This window comes from Tursiops truncatus, chromosome 3 (assembly GCF_011762595.2).
Source record: "Tursiops truncatus isolate mTurTru1 chromosome 3, mTurTru1.mat.Y, whole genome shotgun sequence".
NCBI classification, from domain to species: Eukaryota; Metazoa; Chordata; class Mammalia; order Artiodactyla; family Delphinidae; genus Tursiops; species Tursiops truncatus.
In genome coordinates, this window is record NC_047036.1 from 52,221,108 (window position 1) to 52,247,068 (window position 25,961).

Genomic DNA, 25,961 nt, shown 5'->3' on the forward strand with positions numbered 1-25,961 from the left:
TGGACCTTTTTATGATCCAAGATTAGAACAGTGGGAAAGCTGTTTTAAATACGCAGTTAAATGAAATTTAATACCGTCTTAATACTGGAGAGCACAGTACAAAGAACACAAAGAATGTATATTTTTCCTCTGAGACAGAAGAGAAGGTAAAAATGAGTTAAATACAAAGGAATTTTAGAGACAAACAGGATGAAATTTGAGGGATATTGTTTTTACTTTCTCCGTGAAGTAGGAAGCTGGATCTTAAATGAATAGATGTAAAAATGAAATGAAAAGATGAAATTTTGTGTCTTAGATTTTTCAGGTGTATGAGTAGGACCAGAGTTGCCAGTGTTAGCTACAGCAAGTTGTGATGGAGATACTTTTAGAATTTAACAATGTATTTCCTCTTTTTTATTACATATCTGTGTCATTCACATTTTCCTAAATCAGTTTTAAAACTTAAATTTCTAACGATATTGTTTGTAATTGAATTTTCTAGTGCACTGCTTTTCTTTTTTTTTTTTTTTTTTTTTTTTTTTTTGCGGTACACAGGCCTCTCACTGTTGTGGCCTCTCCCGTTGCGGAGCACAGGCTCCGGACGCGCAGACTCAGCGGCCATGGCTCACGGGCCTAGCCGGTCCGCGGCATGTGGGATCTTCCCGGACCGGGGTACGAACCCGTGTCCCCTGCATCAGCAGGCGGACTCTCAACCACTGTGCCACCAGGGAAGCCTTGCACTGCTTTTCTTTTTGTACCCTTTTTAAAAAATAAGTTACCCTTGTTGATATGAAGTGTTTAATTGCTGCATGTGAATTTTCTGTTATCTTGTCATTATAAGAATACTGAATTAAGAAAAATAAGACCATGTTTTCGTCTTTCAATCTTACCCCCTCCTCACAGCCCTCTTTACCTTTCTCAAACGTCGACCTGGTATAGTATTATGGACATAGAAGTTAGTATCTAATCTTTCTTGAGAAGAATCCTGGAAACACCTTTTTGCTTTGTTACAAAGCAAATTGGAACTAATTTACAGGTTTTCAGGACAAAGACAGATGTGAGTAAGGGAGGTAGAATTATAGTACCTCGTAGAACCTGAGAATAGGCACTCAGTAAATCAGAGTTAAATAAAGCAGCTTTGAGAAAAATTGGTGTTGGGAGATGAATTAAATTAGTGTTGATAGAATGGCATATTTTAAATGGAAGGGTTAGGGAAAATTAGCTTTCTCTAATGGTAGGTCAGTAACATAATTACATTACAATTATGATATGTATTCTTATTTTTTTTCACTAAAAAGCCAGATAAATTTAATCAAGTTTTATTTTACTTATTATTACTAATTTGTTGAATTTCAAGAGAAGATAAAAATAATCTGTGTTCTTGTGTCATAATTTAAGGAGTCTGTTGGTTTTTAATGGTGTTAATTTCCTAATTAACATATTGATATATTGATAATATGATGATTGTATTTTGCCATACTTTTGCCATATCCTAAAAAAAATTTAATGTGTTCCTATGGAGTTCCCTGGTGGTCTAGTGGTTAGGATTCAGTGCTTTCACTGCTGTGACCCAGGTTCAATCCCTGGTTGGGGAACTCCTGCAAGCCATGCGGCACTGCCAAAAAAAATTTAAAAATTAAAAACTAGAAAAAAAAAATTAATGTAGTTCCTTATCTGGGTAGCTGGTAGCACCTCAACCTATTAAATAATAGGTTTTTCTAAAAATAATATGTGTTTGAATTAATTAGAAATTAGTTTAGTTTAAAAAGTGCCTTCATTGAAGGAGCTATAAAAATACAACTTAGTTTATTTCATCATGAAATCAGTTTGTACATTCTTCAAGTTTCTGTAGTTGCAGAGATATGTTGGTATTAAGTTGGAAGTTAAAAATGGTATATTGTAGTTTAATTTAAAATAAATGCAGTCTACGAATTATATTTGTGATTCATGTAAAACTTTATTTTGATTTGTATTGAATTTAATTTGAAAATATGGGGAACAATGTAATATTTACTGTTCTTGGAATTTTGAATGTTAATTTTCAGTTAATTATCTTAAAGTTTTACAAATATATCACCAGTCTTGAAAAATGGTAATTCATATGAAGCTGCCAAACAATCTAATCATTAGTTAATTTATACTATCTGAAAATTTATTTTGTGGAAAAAATGGAAAATCAGTTACTCGTATTCTGGACTGGGGGTTTAAATTTACTGCAATTACTTAAGAATAGAAATAACCTGATGAGAAGGCAAAATTAGAGAATAATTGATAACTTATTTCATTTTATTTAGAAATTAAATATGACTTTTTTTCTTAGAAAATTTTTATTTTATCAACATTTGAAAGCTTGTATGTTATTAGATAATACATAAGAATATTTTACACTATAAATTTTAAAAGATTCCATGTAATTGATATTTTTGTGTACTTAATTCTTTATTAATCCATTGTGCATAGAACCATGAATAGACTGACCCAGCTGGAAAGACTGGATTTGGGAAGTAATGAATTCACAGAAGTGGTAAGTTCTCACCAACCTCACTATCCATAAGTCTTCATTTGATCAAGAGCAAAATATGAAAATTAATATGTTTATTTCTCTGCATTTGTAAAGTATAAAATTGGGTAAAGATACACACATATTTTAGGGAGACAAGATATGAAAATTTTTAACAGGGAAAATTAAACAGATAACATCTGAAAGGAGTGAGGGTAAAAATGTAAAATTAATGAGAAACCCATAGAAAAGGTATTGAAAAGTTTTTAGGCACAGGAAGTAGAAACTTTGAAAGATTATAAGGGAAAAAGTTTCATCAGACTAGAATGCATCAGGAAAAGTACTTGTGAGTCAAAAATAACTCCATGGGAGTATTGCTTAGGAATTTACTCAGTGATAAAGTACTTCTCTATAATTTTACTTAATAGCTAAAAGGAAAACATTGAGTGAAACAACTATTATTTTTGAGTTGATAATGAGACCTCAGGATCATGTTTTTGCTTTGTATGCAAAGGAGTATGATGCTAAATCAAAAAGGAAAGAAGTATGTAAGCAGTTTTTTGTCTTCAGTCATTGCTCCAAGAGAACTCAGAAAAATAAGCTAGATATTCTTTTGAAGAGGAATTCATTAACAATATCATCATCATTAAAATTTTTACGTTATGTTTACAAGCTTGTTTTTTTAAATTGCTGTTAAGTTACAAGTGATAGTCTTAAGAACAAGAATTTCTCAGCACCACCAGCTGCATGATTGCCCTTTGGATACTGTATTGTACATTTGCTCACTAAATAGACAGCTTTTCAGCTGAAGTCACTGGAGGAGCATGGTGGTTTTGGGTATCACATTTTTTTCCTAAAATATGCTATTTTATATTCTTTATTATATTTTAATTGAAGCTGGTATATGATGACTTTTACTCTGTGTTGTAGAAGTTTTTACTCCTTGTGAAAAAATGAATATTCTTTGCTTCCTAAATTATCTGTTGTACATTTTCTCAATATTTGTCTTATATGTGTTAATCTATTTCCATATTAACTATTTGAAAATTCTAAATTATTGTTTATTTTATGAATCAGAGCATCATACAGAATCATTAATTTTTGTACCATTTCCATCTTCCAACATTACACATTTAAAAAAAAATTACTGTTAGAATTGTAACAGGTAAAGCACAGAAAGAGATTTCTTTTAATACAATTTAAACCTAGAATTCTTACCTATACTTAATGTTAACAGTAAATCTGAATGACATGCCTTTTATGTATTACTCATGTTATTTTGGTGATTAGATATGATGACACTCCATGCCATCATACTGTCAATGATTGGACACAGGTTTGTGGGATGACAGAAATATCTTCAAATGATGCATTCAGAAGAGCCTCCAAGGGTGAATACCTAAGAGCAAATTTTGCCTGAATGCCAGAGTCTACTACATCTTTTTAATTTTTTGGTCCTCAACGTCATGTTATGAACAGTATTCTACCATGTAATTGCAGGAAGCTGAAAATAACACAATACACTTAGCATATGATTATGCCTTGGTTTACTTACCTTTTGCTTATTATTGGACTTTTAGGATATATATTGCCTTATTTTTTCCTCCCTCTAGGTCATCAGAGAATATCTTTTTTTTTTTTTTTAAGAGTCCCTAAAAGTCTACATCTTTTTACAGATAATGATTAAGAGTATCTTTTTATTGTATTCTTGAAAGTAATGGGTCTTGTTTTATTTATTAATTGTATAAATACTTGAGCCTGTTATGTAATCAAAAGCTTAAAGGAGTTTTCTGTAATCTGTTATGGAATATCTATTGAGTAATATTTGTGTAATAGCTGTAATATAGTGGAAAGACTTGAGTCTTGGCTCTGCTTTTTTTTTCCCTCATTTTTTAAAGTGAAACTTATCATTAGAAATTCCCAGGGGAGCTTCTTTTGCCAAATAAATATATTCAAGTAAATTAATATATTTCCCCCTCCCCCCAATCTAAATAGCCTGAAGTACTTGAGCAGCTAAGTGGATTGAAAGAATTTTGGATGGATGGTAATAGACTGACTTTTATTCCAGGGGTACGTATATCAAATTTTAAAGACTTTCCTTATTGCTGTCTATCCTTTGCATTTTTATGAATTATACATTTTCAAATAAGTTTTAATTAGTTTAAAAATGATTACTTAATTCTCAATACTGTTAGATAGAAACAAATTACATTTTTTAAAATTGTCAACACGTTCCTTTTTTTTTTTTTTTACAATGTTGTATTAGTTTCAGGTGTATAGTAAAGTGAGTCAGTTAGACCTATATGTATATCCACTCTTTTTTAGATTCTTTTCCCATATAGGTCATCACAGAGCATTGAATAGAGTTCCCTGTGCTAATCAGTAGGTCCTTATATGATATTTGTCTTTCTCTGTCTGACTTAGTTCACTGAGTGTGACAATCTCTAGGTCCATCCATGTTGCTGCAAATGCCATTGTTTCATTCTTTTTTATGGCTGAGTAATATTCCATTGTATATATGTACCACATTTTCTTTATCCATTCCTCTGTTGATGGACATTTAGGTTGCTTCCATGTCTTGGCTATTGTAAATAGTGCTACAGTGAACATTGGGGTGCACGTATCTTTTTTTTTATAAATTTATTTATTTGGCTGCGTTGGGTCTTTGCTGCTGCACGCATGCTTTCTCTAGCTGTGGCAAGTGGAGGCGACTCTTTGTTGTGCTGTGTGGGCTTCTCATTGCAGTGGCTTCTCTTGTTGCAGAGCACAGGCTCTAGGCACGCGGGCTCCAGTACTTGTGGCACATGGGCTCTAGAGCACAGGCTCAGTAGTTGCGGCGCATGGGCTTAGTTACTGTGCGGCATGTGGGATCTTCCCGGACCAGGGCTCAAACCCATGTCCCCTGCATTGGCAGGCGGGTTCTTAACCACTGCGCCACCAGGGAAATCCCCGTGTATCTTTTTGAATTATGGTTTTCTCTGGATATATGCCCAGGAGTGGGATTGCTGGATCTATACCATATTTATAGAGCTAAATATGGTAGTTCTATATTTAGTTTTTTAAGCAACCTCCATACTGTTCTCCATAATGGTTGTACCAATTTACATTCCCACCAACAGTGTAGGAGGGTTCCCTTTTCTCCACACCCTCTCCAGCATATATTGTTTATAGATTTTTTGATGATGGCCATTCTGACCGGTTTTGTAGAATCAAAACCGGTTTTGTAGAAATGGCTTTGTACAATCAAAATTGTAGTTTTGATTTGCATTTCTCTAATAATTAGTGATGTTGAGCATCTTTTCATGTGCTTTTTGGTCATTTGTATGTCTTTTTTGGAGAAATGTCCATTTAGATCTTCCGCCCTTTTTTTGATTGGGTTTGTCAAACACATTCTTGATTAAAATTTTAAAATTTCTGTAATAATTTTTGTAAAACACAGTTGACCCATGAACAACTCAGGGGTTGGGGGCACTGACCCTCTGTGCAGTCAAAAATCTGTGTATAGGGCTTCCCTGGTGGCGCAGTGGTTGAGGGTCCGCCTGCCGATGCAGGGGACACGGGTTCGTGCCCCAGTCTGGGAAGATCGCACATGCCGCGGAGCGGCTGGGCCCGTGCGCCATGGCCGCTGAGCCTGCGCGTCCGGAGCCTGTGCTCCGCAATGGGAGAGGCCACGGCAGTGAGAGGCCCGCGTACCGCAAAAAAAAAAAAAAAAAAAAAAAAAAAAAATCTGTGTATAACTTATAGTCAGCCCTCCCTATCCAAGATTCCTTCATTGTTATGGGGTTCCTCTTCTGGATCTGCGGTTCTACATCCACAGATTGAACCAACCACAAATAGTATGGTATTGTAGTATTTACTGTTGAAAAACATCCATGTGTAAATAGATTTGTGAAGTTCAAACCTGTGTTGTTAAGGGTCAACTGTCACTCTCTTTTAATGCCATGGAGTGTGTCCTTCCTAGCGGTTGCAGTTGACTTTATATCTTATTTCATTTTGCCCAGGGAATTGTTGAAGTAAGCTATTTTCCATGTAGTTTCTTAGCAGCTGACATTGTGTTCATTCTCAGAACTAAAGCCATACGAATCCCCATATTTGCTCTTCCCCTTTCAAATGATGGGCAGCTAAGTTCCCAAAGAAAAGTATATGTCTGTTGTCACTCTGCTGGGCTAACATTAGTAGGAGCTCTTAGCTTTATTACTGAATACTTTACTAATAGCATTAAAAAAAATTATGAATCCTTTCATATAAATACTTAATTTTAAATTATAACTTGGCATTAGATTTATTATCTAAACTTTTCACCACTTACTGTTGATGGAGTCATTAGATTTCCTTTTTTTTTTACTTACAGTTTATCGGTAGCTTGAAACAGCTCACATATTTGGATGTTTCTAAAAATAATATTGAAATGGTTGAAGAAGGAATTTCAGCATGTGAAAACCTTCAAGACCTCCTATTATCAAGCAATTCACTTCAACAACTGCCTGAGACTGTTGGTTTGTATTGCTCTCTAAATCATGTAATTAATGTTTGCTAATATAAAATATGAGAAACTTAATGCCATTGTTTGATTCAGACCTTCCATATATCAAATTTTATTTGTTACGAGATAGTTTTACTGTTCTCTGAAGTCATAGATCTTATTTGAATTTTTTTCTGATGCGATCAGTTATACAGTTTACTCTTTTGTTGACATTACTGTTTTTCTTTACTTTAAGGAAATGTCATTTTTATCACTGCAATAAAGTTTAAATTCTTTAAAAGAGTTTAATTTACCCAAATTTGGTTTAACTCTTGATCGTGGCCATTATCTAGTAACTTTTTTCAATCTTAACTACATTTTAGACTCACAAGAAGACAGCCAGATAAGCAAAATCCTACGAAAATCTATGCAGTTAACCCTTGAACAACGATGGTTAGGGGGCCAACCCTCTGCGCAGTGGGAAAATCTCATATAATGTATAGTTGCACCTTTGTATCTGCATTCATTTCCTCCCTATCCATGGTTCTGCATCCATGTGTTCAACCAACTGTGGGTCATGTAGTACTGTAGTATTTACTATTGAAAAAAATCTGCATGTAAGTGGATCCGTGCACTTTAAACCTGTGTTGTTCAAGGGTCAACTGTGTTCGTGTAATTGTGTGTCTGATGATGCATCAAGGAAATTGAATTATCTTAAAGAACCAAAAACTTAAATCTTGGCATCTTCATGTTGTTTAAATATAAAAATCAGAATTATTTTAACATATTTTTCAATTGAATTACATAACTGTTTTAGCTCAGGTTTCATTTTGCAAGCTCTACCATAATTTATTCAACACTTTTAATTTTAAATTAAACTCCGTTTTTATTGTTTTAGTATTTAGTATATGTACAATATGTAAAATAGTTTGTTATACACTTAAGAAAACTATGGTCATAGTACCACTTCTTTAATCCATTGATACCATAAGTTTGTATTGTGTATCTTCACTGTGCCATCACGGCATTGTTTTAAGGAGCATGGCTACCACAGTTAGCAAAGGGAGACAAAAAGTACATACTTTTATGAAGCTTACATTTTAGTGAGGGTTAAATCGATAAATATACACTACTGTTAAGAGGTAGTATGTATGTGAAAATTGTAAATACAGGGTGAGGGAATAGAGAATTGGTGGGGTTGGGGTGGTATCTTTTTTAGATATGTTGGTTTTTAAAAGTTCTTTATGATTCATGTCCAATGTAATATGTGCTCACATTGACTGTTGGTTGACTTGATTCTAGTTCAAGATGGAAAATTGTATATTATTTCTTCCCTCAATAGGTTCATTGAAGAATGTAACAACTCTTAAAATAGATGAAAATCAGTTAATGTATCTGCCAGACTCTATAGGAGGGTAAGATTTTTGTGTATTAATAGAACTAGAAGATTTTTCTTTCGGTTCAACATGCCATATATTGTTTTCAGATAATTGTTAACACCTAAAGGAGATTCCAAAAACATTTAAATAAGCAGTTGGTGGCAGGTTGGGTTTATTTATAATGAAGACAGGCTGATTTTTTTATAGGTGAACTGTAGTGGAAGTAGATTTTCTCTACGTTTGTTAAAGTCAAGTTCAAATAGTCATATGTTCTTAAGTTTTGAATGATATACAGGAAATCTTTTGTTAAAATATGTGCTTTCTCTTTTAATTAAAGGTTAGTGTCAATAGAAGAACTGGATTGTAGCTTCAATGAACTTGAAGCTTTGCCTTCATCTATTGGGCAGCTTACTAATATAAGAACGTTTGCTGCAGATCATAATTACTTACAACAGTTACCCCCAGAGGTACTGTATTTAAAATTTATTTTGAATTTTTGTATTTCTAATTATTAATTATAGCTATCCAGTGTGGTTTTCTTTATTTTCAGAAATAATTTTGTAACTAAGTTATTTATTTTCTGAATAATAATTAGCTATATTGATTTTCAAGAGATACCTAAATACTTTTCTTCATACATGGAAGTTAATAATTGAAAAGGAAAAATATAATTCCTTTTATAAATGAGAAGAGTATTTTTTATAACTTTTGAAAATGATACTTTACTTAATGTCTGTTAAGCAGTAGGCGAAGTTTTGATCCACAAGTCTGTTTCTCTTTCAGATTGGAAGCTGGAAAAATATAACTGTGCTGTTTCTCCATTCCAATAAACTTGAGACACTTCCAGAGGAAATGGGTGATATGCAAAAATTAAAAGTCATTAATTTGAGTGACAATAGGTTTGTAACAATGTAATTCATCATTTGGTTTGTAGAAGACATCTATTGGATGAAATTAAAATTTCATTATATGTGTTAGAAAATCTAATGCATGTTTTTCTTTTCATATATATTTTTGGTTTTTTGTGTAGAATTTTCATTTGAAAGAATGATTTAATTTTACCTGATGTTAATTATCGTACTGTGGTTATTTGTCACAGTTCATTTTATGTTGACCTTAGCTATATAGTCTTAATTATCTCCTTATAGTAGCCATTTTTATTTCTAAAGTCAGATCTTCACCTTAATACTGCTGTTGAACAAAGCAGCTTTTAATCTAATCTACTCCTTGTATTAATCTGGGCAAAGGTGTAATTAGACACCCACTCAAATAATTTTGGACAACACAGCCAAGGTATAGAGCAAAATAGATCACAAACTGGAACAGTGTTTAAGTTAACAGATTGTCCATAATTTTTTCTGATGTAAAGATACTAATAGTGATAAAAGAACATTGTAACGGCATTTTTACATTTTGCTTTTGTAGTATCTTACAAAGTATTCAAAACAGCCCTATAAAATAATAAATGGGTATTCCCATTTTATGGAGGAGAAAATTAAGACTCAGATTTAAGGTGATTCACATAGCTTGTAAGATAGAGCTTTAATGTAAACTCAGTTTTCTGACTAGTTAGGGTATTTAGACTGTTCCATTTTATTTAAGAAGAACTACTGTCCCTGCCCCTCCTTTTAAATTATTAATTATAGCTATCCAGTGTGGTTGAAAATTAAATCATTAAAATTAAATCCCTTTTAAAATTAAATCCTTGTTTCAGCCCATACTTTGTCCCCTAAAACTAGATCCCTAAGTTCCAGCACCCTAGGTTTCTAGAGACCTAGATGCCCTAGGTTCCTTGAAAGTTAGGCATAGAATAGGCATAAGACAGAAGGTTTAAGTAGGGTGCTGTTCCAATTTAGCATTCTACTGAGTATTGCTATTACTTTGTTTTTACTCATTATAGTGTTAAAATAGTCTTCTTGAGTATGAAAGTGCTGGGTCACAATGAAATAAAAAGAGTGCAGTATTTATAACAAGCTCTTACTCAGAGTGGTTCCTATAACAGTTTGTTCTCTGTAAAGGCAAGTAAAACATCCAAAGCAATTTTATGAGATATTGTTTAATTTGTCCTTGCCTTTGCAGTAAGGTAGGGATAGTTGCTAGTTTTTCTTGGCAGATAATTTTTTTTGAGGTTATTAGATTATCCATTTCTTCCCCCAGTAAAATTGATTCAATTGAAGAATTATATTTTTAAAATTAATTCTTATAAAACTGAATAGTATTTTGTCTTATATCCTGTTCAAAGACCTATACTGGGTTTTCTTCTGAATTAAATGTTTTTCTCCTATTTTCATATGCAATAATATAACATTGTTTAGAAGACCATTAGATCTAGCTCTCATTTTAACATTTCTCATTTTTAAAGTTTAATTTTTGTTTGTATTTTTTCCCACAGATTAAAAAATTTGCCCTTTAGCTTTACAAAGCTACAGCAATTGACTGCTATGTGGCTCTCAGATAATCAGGTAGACATTCTGATTTTGTAAATTGATAGAATTCCAGTTATTCTATATGATTATGCATTCTAATTTACTTAGGATTATTTAACAGCAGTTCTAATCTGGTACACATGTAAAGACACATGTATAAGGAAAATACTGGAAAATACTTAGATACAGATAATTTTTTGTGAAATATGTGTAGATTCATGAACGGTAAGTCCTTTGGGGCTTATCTAACTTCTGTATCTGTAAAAAGATAGATTAGGACAGAATTCTCCCTAACTTTTTAACATTTTTATAGAGACTCTCTGTGGCTTATATCTGTATAAATTTGATTGTTATGCTTCTAATCAAGCACTTTGACAAACCTTGAAGAAGTATTTCTAAGGAATTTAGACTTGTTCCTTGGACTTCCCTTTGACAAATTTATTGAAAGCTTACAGCTCTGGGAGCTGGAGTTATACTGATGAAGCAAATAGAATCTTCTTACATTCTCATTGAGTTTACATTCTCATGGGAGACAGAGACAAATAAGTAACTACATAATAATGTTTCAGAACTACAGAGAAAAATAAAGTTTGATAGGCATTGGAACAACCCTGCTATTGGAACCCTGATAGCAGGGTTGGAGTAAACATCCTATTTTAGATAGAGTGATTTAGGAAGTATCTGTCTGAAGAAGGGAACAGTAAAGCAGATTCTCAAATGAAATTAAGAGTGAGCCATGCTGGGACTTCCCTCATGGCGCTGAGGTTAAGAATCTGCCTGCCAATGCAGGGGGACACGGGTTTGAGCCCTGATCCAGGAAGATCCCACATGCTGTGGAGCAACTAAGCCCGTGCACCACAACTACTGAGCAACTAAGCCCATGCGCTCTAGAGCCCGTGAGCCACAACTACTGAGCCCACGTGCCTAGAGCCCGTGCTCTGCAACAAAGAGAAGCCACCGCAATGAGAAGCCTGCACACCACAACGAAGAGTAGTCCCCGCTCATCACAGCTAGAGAAAGCCCACGTGCAGCAACGAAGACCCAACGCAGCCAAAAATAAATAAATAAATTTATTTAAAAAATAAAATAACTTACGGCTCCTTTCAAAAAAAAAAAAGAGTAATAGGATTAAAGAAAGGGGAAGAGTGTTCGGGTTAGAAGGAATATCATGAGCCTAAGCACTTATTAGTGAAGCGGTGTAGTATATTCAGTACCTCTACAAGTGGTTTTATAACTAGAGCATAACTTGTGAGATGGAAGAGTGGGATGTGAGGCCACAGAGGTGGACACAGATCAGGTCATGGAGGATCACATATGCCATACAAAGGAACTCACATTATATTTCAAGGATGGCAAATAGATTTTTTTAATCTTGCATGTCAACTTTGATAAATTATGATTTTTTTAATGGATTCTAAGGTCATATTCAGGCTCAGTGGAAAATTGTTGTGATTAGGGTGACTAATTTATTGTCTATTTTAGGATACTTGTTAGTGAAAGGGGCCTCTTTGATAAGTGTCAGAATAGCAGGTGTAAAATGGGAATGTCCCAGGCAACCTGGATGTTCGGTCATTATTGTCATGGTCAATTATTCATATATGTTATCAGTTTAAGAGAAGTGGTCCTGGGATTACATGTCAACCCTACTACAGGAGGTAAGAAAGCTGTGTAACATATGAGCAGGCAAGTGGCATGATCAGACTGATACATTAGAAAGGCTTTGCAGGCTGCATTATGAAAGATGGATTTAGCAGGAGGTGGTGCCAAGCGGGAAGGCCAGAGAAGACCTATTGGAGGGCATTGCCATACTCAAGGCAACAGAAAGTGTTGGCTGAAGTAGAGTAATGATAACAGGGCCCAGGAAAATACTGTCTATTTAGGGCATAACTTAAAAGGTCACATCAGTGGAACATGTGAGGAATGCATGTATGTGAGAAGAAAGTAAAAGCAAAGATGAGCCTCAGAGATGTGACTTGAGTGACTAGGTAGATATTGTTACCATAACCAAGATAGAGAACCACAAGAGAAAGAAATCTGTTTATGGGAAGATGTGAAGTTCTGGTTAGGTTTATTGAGTTTGAAGTACCTTTGGTGTATCCAGGTAGGCACGCATAGAACAGTTCAGGTGGCCTTGGACCACCCCCATCCCCACCCGCACCCACACCCATCGCCTTGTTTTAGGCTGTGGTTTCTGTGCTCTTGGTTTTTCCACTTTTTAAATTTTTAACCTCCAGGGGTTCTCAAAATTGCTCCTGAAGGCATGATTTTTCCCCAGTACTATTATAGATATATTCCTTTCATTTGTAAAATGTATTTAAAAGACTTGTAGCATGAGATGTGTGTTCAGTCCATCATCATAATCACTTTTTCTTGAAAGTGGTTTCATAGCTTTTTATTATTTTGTCAAAAGGGGTTATTGTCAGATTATATTTTTATATGTTAGGGATGGATTAATCCTGAGGAATACTAACATTTAAGTGGCAGGCGGGTTAATAGGCTTAGAAAGAGTGGCCATACCTCTATGGCTGCTCTTTACAAGGAAAACTATATGATGGTGTTTTTACGTTAAGGGTGAAGCAACTGGCCTAAAGGAAGGAGTTGCAACAGGATAAATGCCAATGAGAGGTTCATTCAAATGAAGTCTGAAAAATATCCATTATATTTTGGCAAGTTATACCTATCTTGCCAACTTATCTTGACTATAGCTAATGCAGTTTTAGAAGTATATGTCAAATACCAGATTGAAGTAGTTTAAGGAATAAATAAATGAGAGAATGGAGACATATGAATGTTGATTAGTCTTTTAAGAAGATTGGATAAGAAAGAACAGGAGTGGAACATAAATCGGTAGCTAGGCACAAGATAAGAGCATGTTTATAGGTTGTTGGAAGGAGGCTCTATGGAGAATGAGATTAAGGATATTAGAGAGTGATGGATAACTGGAATGGAAGCTGATGGAATCAAAAGCTCTGGCAGGGATTCTTAACGTTCTTGAAGGGATCCTGGGTATGAAGTTTGTGAGAGGGAGGGCTAATAATCTACACGGTAAAACTCTTAGAATGTCGCAGTTTCCAAACTCTTAGCAGTTCTTTTTTTTTTTGCAGTACGCGGGCCTCTCACTGTTGTGGCCTCTCCCGTTGCGGAGCACAGGCTCCGGACGCGCAGGCTCTGCGGCCATGGATCACGGGCCCAGCCGCTCCGTGGCATGTGGGTTCTTCCCAGACCGGGGCACAAACCCGTGTCCCCTGCATCAGCAGGCGGACTCTCAACCACTGCGCCACCAGGGAAGCCCCATTCTTTTTTTTTTTTTTTTAAAAACATAGAATTTACCATTCTTTTTTTAATTAATTAATTAATTAATTAATTAAATTTTTAAAAAATTTATTTATTTATTTAGGCCGTGCCACATGGCATGCAGGATCATAGTTCCCCAACTATCCCTGGATCCAGGTTCCAGGGATCGAACCTGGAGCCCTAACCACTGGACTGCCAGGGAATTCCCCTTCCCAGATAATTTTTGTTTTTTTTAACTTTTATATTTACCTATGTAGTTATATTTAGTGATGTTCTTTTTTTTTTCTTTTTTCTTTTTTGGCTATGCCGCGTGACTTGCAGGATCTCAGTTCCCCGACTAGAGATTGAACCCAGGCCATGGCAGTGAAAGCCCGGCATCCTAACCACTAGGCCACCAGGGAACTCCCTCCCAGATCATTGTGTCTATCTAAGTAGACTTCTTTCCTCGTTCCAACCCACTCTTCATCTACTGAGAAATCACTGGGCTAAAAGTATGGCTATGTCATCTACATTTTATATCTGTGGAATTACCCATTACTGTGGAAAGATTTGGCATAAAAGAGTCAGAAATAGTTGGATACTATCAGGAGGTCAGTGGATATTAGGAAAGGAGCTAGAATGGTTGGGGCAGGGTTTGATCTCCCTCAAAAGAAGAGGTGTTTATAATTGAGAGAGGAGTAATGATCTCATAGCATTTGTAAACACTAACTCTACCACCTGAACTAGAGTTTAATGAGGTGTGGGAGAAGAAGCAACCTGTATCTGAGAAGGCTTCAGGGAAGTGCTGTCCTTGGGAAAGGAGTAGATCTACCATTTTCATTATCTAAGGAGGTCAAGGAAAGTTTTCAGTGAAGATGTTTGAGATGCAGGGCAGTATCTCTACTGTAGAAGAAGGATAGGGGCACAGAGAAAATGTTTGAATGGGAGTAAGATTATAGGATGGCATTAACTAGCTGCACGGTTTTCACAAGAGTAAGTCCAAAGAATTAATTGATAGGTTGGCAGGTGAGGGGAGGATTTGGTAGGTCCTGCTTGTCTGGAGTTAGCCGAGGCTTGGATTGGTAGGATGTTAGGTCAGTAGGCTGGCAAAAAAGTATGAGTTATATTAAGAAGTAAATTGAAAACAATAACCAGTTAGGAAAAGAGTCGTAAGGAAAAATGAGGTCCAAAATAATTGGGTTTTCTAGTTCTGCCACTTAGTAACTTGTATCTTTAATGGAGAAAGGAGACACAGGGCAGAAAAGAGATTACAACTTAGTGTTTAAGTACTCTGTTTTCAGCTAAAATAAACCTGCAGATAACTAGACTAAACCTTCTAAATCATTTCTACAAAAGCATCTTCCCAAAGGGGAATACTAGAAGGGGCAAAATAATATAAAATGGAAAGGCTTAGTTTTTGGCGTTATTAAAATCACTATGATAAGTAATTATTGGACTCTGGATGTACTTAATATATGAGAACTTTTAAAACTGTATTGGTGATCAGTGATAATTGCAATACAGTATGAGTTTGCTTTGTATTAAAAGCTAAATTTTATTTTTTAGATTTGTATATTGTTTCAAATCTTAAAGTTTTATTATGTATGTTAAAAACATTTTTGGGGGTAACCTACACATTGATACTTTATAGAAAAAATGGTGAGTACTTATTCAGAGGTATTGCTGGATATGTATTTGCTTTAGGATTATTGAAAACTAAACATTTATTTTCTTTCCCTAGTCCAAACCCCTGATACCTCTTCAAAAAGAGACTGATTCAGAGACCCAGAAAATGGTGCTTACTAACTACATGTTCCCTCAGCAGCCAAGGACTGAGGATGGTAGGAATTTAAGGATCTCTTTTCTTTTAAAAAATAAATACAAATTACAGCAAAGGTGTAAAGTGAATTTTAAGTCTCAAAGACTTTTACTAATTTGAAGAAAATTTGGAGAATTGGTTAATGAAGTTCTCTGAAAATGGGAAAAAGAGGCAATATCTCAGCATTATAGATAGTTGAATTTAGAAGTATGTGTATACCATATGTTTCCTTAAATGACTCCTTTGATTTTGTTAGATGCATTTTAGTGTGGGAGAGGCTTCAACAGGAAAGTATAAGTTTATAATATTCTGAGTCCTTTTAGAGTTCATGTGTTTTTTAAAGTATTTCACTATGGGTATTATAAGGAGAGCACTGTAAGTAGTATACTTATAATACTGAATCAGAAACTACATTTGGTATGGTCAGGCAGGTGAATTTCCTTTCAACTGCAAGAAAAGCTTTTTCCTTTATCACAGTGTCTCTAAGAAATAGATGAGTCAGAAAACAATGTCCTTGAGGCGGAATTTTTTAATACTTCGAGAGTAGATGCTTCACATTTAGTTCATTCCATTTTTATTACCACCTATGTGCTAGGCATTGTGTTAGATCTAAGTTTTTGGTCTTTGTTGTTGTTCTTGGCCGTGCCACATGTCATGTGGGATCTTAGCTCCCCAACCAGGGATCAAACCTGCGCCCCCTGCATTGGGAGCGTGGAGTCTTAACCACTGGACTGCCAGGGAAGTCTCAGATCTGGGTATTTAAGATCTTAAATCCTTGCTTTCAAGAAGCTTATGATGTAAGAAGGGGATAATGATGAATAAATTTGAAAGAAAGGCATGGTATCTTGAGTCTAGTTAGAAGAATCAGTCTTAAACAGGAAAAAGGCGAAGTATGGATCCACCTAACAATAAATTTATAACTGAGGGAAACAAGGTATCGGGGAGCAATATCAGTCTGAGAGTTTTCATTGCATTTATTTTCTCAGTGAAGTCAAAGAGAAAATTGCCTCTAAAGACTGGGGGAAGGGCATTTGAGGGAAGTGGTAGTGATTTGGAGTGGCAGAGCAGACTGACTTAGAATAAATAGAATTCCTGAGCAGCATTGAAGATGGAGCAAGGAAGAGGGAATACCATAAATTTGCAGTGGTTCTAAGCAACAAGGTTATGTCATTTTTCTCTGGTTAAATTCCAGGGCAAAGAAGGTAGGTGATTGAAGTACCACGTTACAGACTTATTGCATAGGTATGAAAAGGGGGCAAGAAAGGTGAGAATGGTGCAAATAATATATCATGAAATCTAAGGTGAATAGAGAAGGAAATAAAACCTAGAGTGCTTTTACAGGAAGAGAAAGAAATGAGGTTAAGGAACTTGATGTTTACCAGCAATAATAAGGAAGTGAATGATTTAGAAGGACAAGTGTAGTGGTCAGGGAGGTGGAAAAGTATTACAGAAGCTAAGGTCTTGAGTATTACCGTGATTGTGAATCACATGGGTGAAATGCAGATGGACATTGGAATTGAGGGCATCGAGGAATTTTGAAATTATAGGGTTGAGGTGGGTTCATCGCACATTTTCATCATTCAGGATTTTGGCAGGTCGTAGGTAGAGAGAAACACTTTAGGCAAATACTAGAGTCCTCAATGAATATGCCAGTGTGATCAGATCTAGTGGCATCTGAAATGCAGAAAAAGTGATGTTACTACCTGATGCCCTGAATCGCAAAAGATGTGAGATTTACACTAAAGGGTAGAAAGTGTAGGTGATCAGAAGTTGACAGGAGTGAGAGGCATGGTAAAAGTTTCCTTTGGGGTTCTGAAAAAATTCTGGTGTAAAATTGCTTTGATGTAATCTAAAACTCTTAGAGATTTCTGGGCTAGGCTGGTGGAGTCTTAACCCCCATCCCCACCCCCAGTACATAATGAACAGTATTGGTATATGGAAGATTATTTCCGAATGCCAAACCTTGAATGAAATAATTTATATATTACCATGTTACTTTTTGTAGGGAACTGAGGGAACTGCACAAAATCACATATCTATAGTGTTTTAGTTGTTAGATTCTCTTCAGGAATCCTTCTGGTAACAAAAAAGCCTGAGGTGGGAGGAGAAATCTTCTCGATCCTGGAAATAGACTTTGTTGGAAACTGTTGACTCTGCTTGCCTTTCCAAGTATACCACAAAAAGTATGTCAATAGGGTTTCCCAGGAGTTTGAACCACGTTGGACAAACAAACAAGAGCAAACACTCTAATTCATTTAATATTAAGCAACAACACAAAGCAATTAAAGTTTTGAGTCAAGTAATGAAAACAAAGAAAAAGGTGCATCTCAAAGCTTTATTCCTGTTGTTAGTATTTGGTTTCATGGCATTCTTACTTTGGATATGAGATTAAAGAAGGTTAAGAAGCCCAAAATAAGGGCTAAAAATAAATGATAATTATGGCTAGTTTTGCATAAATAATCAAACTGACCATATTTGGGTATTCCAGGAATTTCAGTTTTTATATTAACTAATTTTAGGTGCTTTTAATCCCTTTTGTTGTTTTCTTCTAATGGGCAGAAAATAAGTTGTGGTTTTATTTTGTACTACACAAACTTCTATAAGGTGATATATAATAGGTGGATTAATTTTTAAGCTTTTTTTAGTTGCCTAATAAGCAAAAAGATGTGACAGTTGTCACATCTTTAATATTAATATCAGATAGCAAGATATGTAAGTATTGAGTTTATGTTAAATTTTCAATTTTCCTTAGTTTTGATAGAGAATATCTTTGTAATTACTTTATTTACGTAGTAAAGCTATATATAATGTTTCATGCAAAGATGTACTTACATGCCATCGGGGTAGTCATTTTTTACCAAAATATTTCCCTCTTTCTGACTTAACACCCCTCCCCCAGTACATAATGAACAATGTTGGAATTAGGAAGGTTTCTGAATGCCAGAACCTGGATGAAATAATTTATATATTACCATGTTACTTTTTGTAGGGAACTGCACACAATCACCTATCTATAGTGTCTTAATTGTTATATTCTCTTCAGGAATCCTTCTGGTAACAAGACAAATCAGCTTTAAGGAAGAAAAGATATGTCATTGATATTGTGAAGAAATGTTGGAAACACAGCCTAGTTGTTAGTGTAGCATTTATAGCTGCTGACATTGACTGGTCTTGATTTATCTTAATGAACATACCTCATAAAGAAAATTATGAGCAAGTAATAGTTTTTCATAATTATAGTAAAATACAGTGGGGTTTTGTTTGTTTTTCTCTAGTTATGTTCATATCAGATAATGAAAGTTTTAATCCTTCATTGTGGGAGGAACAGAGAAAACAGCGGGCTCAAGTGGCATTTGAATGTGATGAAGACAAAGATGAAAGGGAAGCACCTCCTAGAGTGAGTCTATTCTTTTTTCCTTCAAATTTTGAACAGGTCTGCTGATATTTATTGGGTACTATATAGCTAATCTGCGCTATTTTACCCTCAAGGCACTTGAAATTTTATTAATCCAATACATTTATCATGTGAAAGTATTCGAGAACAATATAAAATTATGCAATTAAAAGCCAAATTTAATAGTGTGTATAAATATAAGAGAAAAACAGGTTATTATTTCCCCCTTTCCTTTCTTTAGTGATTTATTTATATATATTATAGGGATAAAGAACTCTTTGATATGAACATTTTGTTTCTTTGTTAGACTGTGTTGCAGTGATAGAAGTAGCAAATACACATTTCCTAGTTACTTATGGATGTAATTTTTTCCCCTTATATAATAAAACTAACTGAATCCCAGAAAATGATAATTAGATTAACCTTAGAAGTGTGTGGTTCCCAGCACATAAGTCATAATAATCTAGGAATTTTATGTATGTTTGCATAAACATCTAGCTGGAAAACGTATATCTGTTTCAAAGCCAAGAGGTGGTGTTGGCAATATCCACACCATATATCTCCAAATGGAATATATTTAAGTCTACTAAAAAAAAAGCTTTTAAAACATTGAAATCTGTAACTGTGAAGTTTTCGATTATCGATAAAACCATACTTTTATTGAGTCTAAAATGCTTTCAAAGGCCTATCATCTGTCTTCACAGTTACCCCTATGAGCAATGTAATTAAGATGTATTATAGATTAAATTTTGAGATTGACATTAGAAATATTTCTCTGTAGATAACTAATAAGGACTTACTGTATAGCACAGGAAACTCTAGTCAGTACTCTGTAATGGCCTATATGGGAAAAGAGGAATCTAAAAAAGAGTGGGTATATGTGTATGTATAACTGATTCACTTTGCTGTACACCTGAAACTAACACAACATTGTAAATCAACTATACTCCAATAAAAATGTTTAAAAAAAGAAATATTTATCTGTATTTTAAATTGTGCTTATTTTATTTCTCTAGGAGGGAAATTTAAAGAGATATCCAACACCATACCCAGATGAGCTTAAGAATATGGTTAAAACTGTTCAAACCATTGTACATAGATTAAAAGATGAAGAGACTAATGAAGACTCTGGAAAAGATTTGAAACCACATGAAGATCAGCAAGTTATAAATAATGATGTGGGTGTAAAGGTTAGAAAATTCAAAAGCATTGACCAAAACCTGTTTCAGGTTCTTTAAAATTTTTAAATGATAAATGATATAATGATCCTTTTTGTTTACAAGAAAATGTACTTCCAAACTTAGGGCAGTGTTCTCAAATATCTGAACTAAAAGCTTTAATAGTGAGCAAACTCCCTAATTGCTATTATTACCACTTCAGTGTGGTTACAGACTGTCCATATGGGCAGGGGAGTGTCAGCGTAGCCTTTGAAAAATCATTGCCTGAACAAAGAATAAGATAACAAATGTCAGAAAATTCATTCTTATAGAAATACTTTTTCCCCTGGTAATATTGATTCACTCTACCCAGTTTTAATTTTAAATGTAATTGCTATGACAGACCATTGGCATTTCCTCGGGATGTTCCTGAAACCTACACTAATCCCTAAATTGTGTGTTCTTTAATTGACACCCCCCCTCCCCCCTGCCATTGTATCACAGAAACAGAAGTCACTAGAGTTACTATATATTCCACAATGAGCAGGAAAATATCTAGCCATCCTGATTTTGAGCATGCTGAGCTAAGTGACTCACTCATAAATACCAGCGTTGCAACTTCTAGGATGAAATGTAGCCTCAGCTAAATTGTAAAGTTTAATGTGGCTCGTGGACCTTTGGGACCACCTGTTCCCCAAATGAGCATTTTATCTGTGAGTCCTACAGATTTCCATGTTTAAAGTTTCTTCAGTTTATCCAGAATAGGAAGATACTAAATTACTGTTAAAATTTCATCTGAACTTTAATACAAGAATAGATATAAAGAATGTGAATTCTTTATCTTTTCTTTTACTTAGACTTCAGAAAGTATTACTCCAGTAAGAAGCAAAGCTGATGAAAGAGAAAAGTATATGATAGGAAACTCTATACCGAAGACCGGTGAACCTGAAGCTGAGGTCAGTCCTGGGAATCCGCCAGTGACTGCAAATATGAAAGCCTCTGAGAACTTGAAGCATATTGTTAATCATGATGATGTTTTTGAGGTATGGCTTTATGATTATTCTGGAGTAGTGATAAATGGTAAGAATTTAATATTGTTGCTAACTAAAGATAGGAGAAACCTGATACTGGTAGCAGAAAATATGCTAATGCATTTGCCATTGAGAAATCTCATAATATTTTCTATACCATTAATTTATCACTTTAAAAATTGGAGTACAGTGGATATAAAATTTTTACTATGTAAATTATGTCTTTTTAAAAAATATTTATTTATTTTGGTTGTGCCAGGTCTTAGTTGTGGCATGCAAGATCTTTAGTTTTGGCATGCGGACTCCTTCTTAGTTGCGGCATGCAGGTGGGATCTAGTTCCCTGAGGAAGGATTGAACCTGGGCCTCCTGCATTGGGAGTGCGGAGTCTAACCCACTGGACCACCAGGGAAGTCCCTACTATGTAAATCAGATTGTGGCAGTGTTGTTCTAATTCTGTAAAATTCATAACGGCAATTGCTTTTATTTCTGTAACTTAAAAATGAAAAGGTTACATATATACAATGGAATATTACTCAGCCATAAAAAGAAACAAAATTGAGTTATTTGTAGTGAGGTGGATGGACCTAGAGTCTGTCATACAGAGTGAAGTAAGTCAGAAAGAGAAAAACAAATATCATATGCTAACACATATATATGGAATCTAAAAAAAAAAAAAATTGCTTCTGAAGAAGCTAGGGGCAGGACAGGAATAAAGACACAGACATAGAGAATGGACTTGAGGACACGGGGAGGGGGAAGGGTAAGCTGTGACAAAGTGAGAGAGTGGCATGGACATATATACACTACCAAACATAAAATAGATAGCTAGTGGGAAGTAGCCGCATAGCACAGGGAGATCAGCTCGCTGCTTTGTGACCACGTAGAGGGGTGGGATAGGGAGGGTGCGAGGAAGGGAGATGCAAGAGGGAAGAAATATGGGGACATATGTATATGTATAACTGATTCACTTTGTTATACAGCAGAAACTAACACACCATTGTTAATTATACTCCAATAAAGATGTTAAAAAAAAATGAAAAGTTGCTGTAGGTGTACTTCAATTATTTGACTTCTTTAGGCATGTATCATTGCTTATGAAGTAATTTTTTTCTTGAATATCTGAGACTTTTTTTTTTTTTTTTTTTTGTGGTACGCGGGCCTCTCACTGTTGTGGCCTCTCCCGTTGCGGAGCACAGGCTCCGGACGCACAGGCTCAGCGGCCATGGCTCACGGGCCCAGCCGCTCCGCGGCATGTGGGATCTTCCCGGACCGGGGCACGAACCCGTGTCCCCTGCATCGGCAGGCGGACTCTCAACCACTGTGCCACCAGGGAAGCCCCTGAGACTTTTTTTAAAGAGATTCTTCCCGTGGATCAATAAAAACTGTAACTTTTTTTTTAAAAAACAGCTTTATTGAGATATGACTCATATATTATACAATTCACTCATTTAAATAAAGGGTGCAGTTCAGTGGTTTTTCAGTTTACTAAAAGTTGTGCAGCCCTCACCACAGTCACTTTTAGAACATTGTCATTACCCCAAGAGAAAGCCGGTACTTCTTAGTTGTCTCCCTATAACTTCTCCATCCCCCCAAGTTTTAGACAACTAGTAATATACTTTATCTGCATCTCTAGATTTGGCTGTCCTTGGCATTTCATATAACTGTAATCATCTGATATGTGGTCTTTGTAACTGTTTCTTTCACTTAACATAATGTCAAGACTATTCATGTTGTAGCATGAATCAGTACTTCATGCATTTTTTAATATCTGAATAATATTTCATTGTAATCATCCATTATGAACATTTGGGTTATTTCCACGTTTTGACTATAATGAATAAGGCTTCTTTGAATCTTTGTATACAAGTTTTTGCGTGGATATATATTTTCTTTTCTCTTGGGTATATACCTCAGAGTAGAATTGCTAGATTGTATGGTAACTTTATGTTTACCTGCCAGACAGTTTTCCAAAAGTGATTACACCATTTTATATTCCCTTCATACACTGCTGGAGATATTAAGTGCTACAGAAATTTAGAAAGGAGATATTTTCTGGCTACGAAGAACCGTGGATGCTTTAAGTGAAGGAAGCATTTAACCTGTATTTTGAAGTGTTTCAATTAGCAGAAATAGGAGAATTGAATGAAATGGAAGGAATAATGAGAGCAAAAGCATGGTATTTAGAAAATGTAGAAAAGAGCATGTTCCATCTGACTGAATATGTCAGGGGTTATAGTATATGAATAAAATTAATAAGGTAGGTTGGATCCTGATTCTGAAGCCCTTAATACCTCTGCTAAGAAGTTTGGACTTGATGATCTACACTGTAGTCTTCAGGGAGCCACTGAAGACTTATTAGCAGAATTATCTACATTAAACATAATCATTGGAGAAAATGCAATATCCAGGGAGAAAGAGTAAGAAAGGAAAGAATATGAGCTAACTGCAGGAAGATTAATTGAGATGAGCAAAGGAAACAGAAAGGTGGGAGGAGATTTAGGAGACTACAGTTCCCAGAAGCCCAGGTGTAATATAATTTCATGAAGGAGAAGGCCTGGTCAGCAGTTTGAATGCTGCAGATGTCAAAGATTGAGACAGACCTCCTTGTCCTTTTATCTCATTCTTCGCATTCATTCTATCAATCAAGTCCTGTTAATTGCAAAATTTCTGTCAAATTCTTTTTTTCTTTACTATCCATCACTGCCATTGCAGGACAGATGTAGTCTTTTTTTCTTCAGGACTATCAGTATAGCTAGTTTCCTTTCTGCCAGTCTCTTTTTCTTTTCATACATCTTTAATACCAGAGTTACTATTTTAAAAGAATCTGATCTTGTGAGTTCCTGGCTTGTCAACTTTCAGTAATGACCAATACATACTTAATTGAGTTCATACTCAGAGCATAACCTTTTACTATCCGTTCCAGTCTGCCTTTTCTGTCTCCTGCCACTTATCTTAAGTTCCAGCTGCATGGAGCTGACTTGGCATACCTTTTCTTACTTCCATGCTTTCCCCTACTCAGAATGTCATTTCCCTCTTAACTCACCCTTCAAGACTAAATCCAATTTACATTCTCTCCCTAATCTACTTAGCAGTCTAAATCTGTTGTAGTGCAGTTTGGAACAGGGTTGGCAAACTATGGCCTATGGCCCAAATCCAGCCCACTGCCTCTTTTTGTGTGGCTTGCAAGCTAAGAACAGCTTTTACATTATTGAATGGTTGAATAAAATTCAAAAGAGAAAGTATTTCGTGAAATGTGAAAAATTAGATAAAATTTAGTTTTACTGGCACACAGCCATGGTAGTTTGTTTACATATTGCCTGTGGCTACTCTTGTGCCACAGCAGCAGAATTGGTTGGTTGAAACAAGAGACTGTATGGCTTTCAAAGTGTAAAATATTTACTCTCTGGCCTTCTTACTGAAACAGTTTTCTGACTCCAGTCCATGTCTTATTATGGCACTCTTAAAGCACCTAGAAATCTTAGTATTTTTAATAGAACACCCTTTTAAGAGCTTTTATTTATTTTTATCATATTAACTAGGAATAATTTAACCTGTAGCAGATCTGATTTTATATACACTATATACAGTGTTAAAATTTTTCTATTAATATTTGTTGATGACAAGGTCTTTTTTGTGTGCTAACAGCTCTCAATGGTAGATAGTCTGGGACAGTCTACCATTGGAACCCAGTGATACTTGAGGGAATAAATTTGAGGGTTAGGAATAGACTTTTTATTAGAGTACCTTCACTAAACTTGAGTTTTTCGATGGCAGGGATTGTGTTTTATTTACTCATTTTTGTTTCTCTGGCACTTGACATATTACCAGGTACATACCAATCATTAATACAGTTGGATTAAGGACTGCACAGAAAATTATACCTTAGGCACTTTGGTGTACTGTTAATAATTTCCATAGGTTTACAGCCATGTCTTGAAAAATTTAAGTCATATACTAGTTTTGTTCACTATTACCTTACAAAGGTTTTTTTTACCTGTTCTAAGTATTCGTTTCTCTGAAGTTCTTATGACTTAATATTTAAAGAAACCAAAATTGATTTTTGTAAATATTTTCTCTCTTTTTTCTTTAAATTAGGAATCTGAAGAACTTTCTTCTGATGAAGAGATGAAAATGGCAGAGATGCGACCACCATTAATTGAAACCTCTATTAACCAGCCCAAAGTGGTAGCACTTAGTAATAACAAAAAAGGTTAGGTGTTAAAGGAAAGCACTAAGAATAGAAATGGGCTGAATAAGTTTATACATTTTTTCAAATAAATTTCACTAAATGTCATTATGTTATTTAAAACACTTCTTAGAAACAATTTTTAAAACATGCCTTTCTAAAAGGTCTATTCCTTACCTCTCGTTTTTAAAGAAAAATCTTGATGGATCTTTTCTCTTCCCTCATTTGTGCAAGTTTACTTACATGTCATAGATTTTATAGGCAAATAAGCCTAGATTATGATTCCATCTCTACCACTTATTTGTTGTATGATCTTTGCGCTCCTTAGTTTTGTGTGTGTATATATTAGACATA

General features: G+C 35.0%; 1 protein-coding gene across 17 annotated transcripts in view; it reads left to right on the top strand.

The window, feature by feature from the left end:
• The window catches only part of ERBIN (erbb2 interacting protein), a 107,399-nt gene that overhangs the window by 63,029 nt on the left and 18,409 nt on the right, over positions 1-25,961 (top strand). For 13 of the 17 annotated variants that reach the window (XM_019929943.3, XM_019929946.3, XM_019929948.3 and 10 more), the window contains 12 exons: positions 2,440-2,503; positions 4,475-4,549; positions 6,831-6,975; positions 8,284-8,356; positions 8,658-8,787; positions 9,104-9,219; positions 10,713-10,782; positions 15,761-15,860; positions 19,114-19,235; positions 20,249-20,422; positions 21,247-21,432; positions 25,517-25,631. In XM_019929943.3, coding sequence (XP_019785502.2) covers positions 2,440-2,503; positions 4,475-4,549; positions 6,831-6,975; positions 8,284-8,356; positions 8,658-8,787; positions 9,104-9,219; positions 10,713-10,782; positions 15,761-15,860; positions 19,114-19,235; positions 20,249-20,422; positions 21,247-21,432; positions 25,517-25,631 — 1,370 coding nt within the window. The remainder of the gene's footprint in view (positions 1-2,439; positions 2,504-4,474; positions 4,550-6,830; positions 6,976-8,283; positions 8,357-8,657; positions 8,788-9,103; positions 9,220-10,712; positions 10,783-15,760; positions 15,861-19,113; positions 19,236-20,248; positions 20,423-21,246; positions 21,433-25,516; positions 25,632-25,961) is intronic. The other 4 variants (XM_019929945.3, XM_019929951.3, XM_019929947.3 and 1 more) reach the window with 3 other exon arrangements.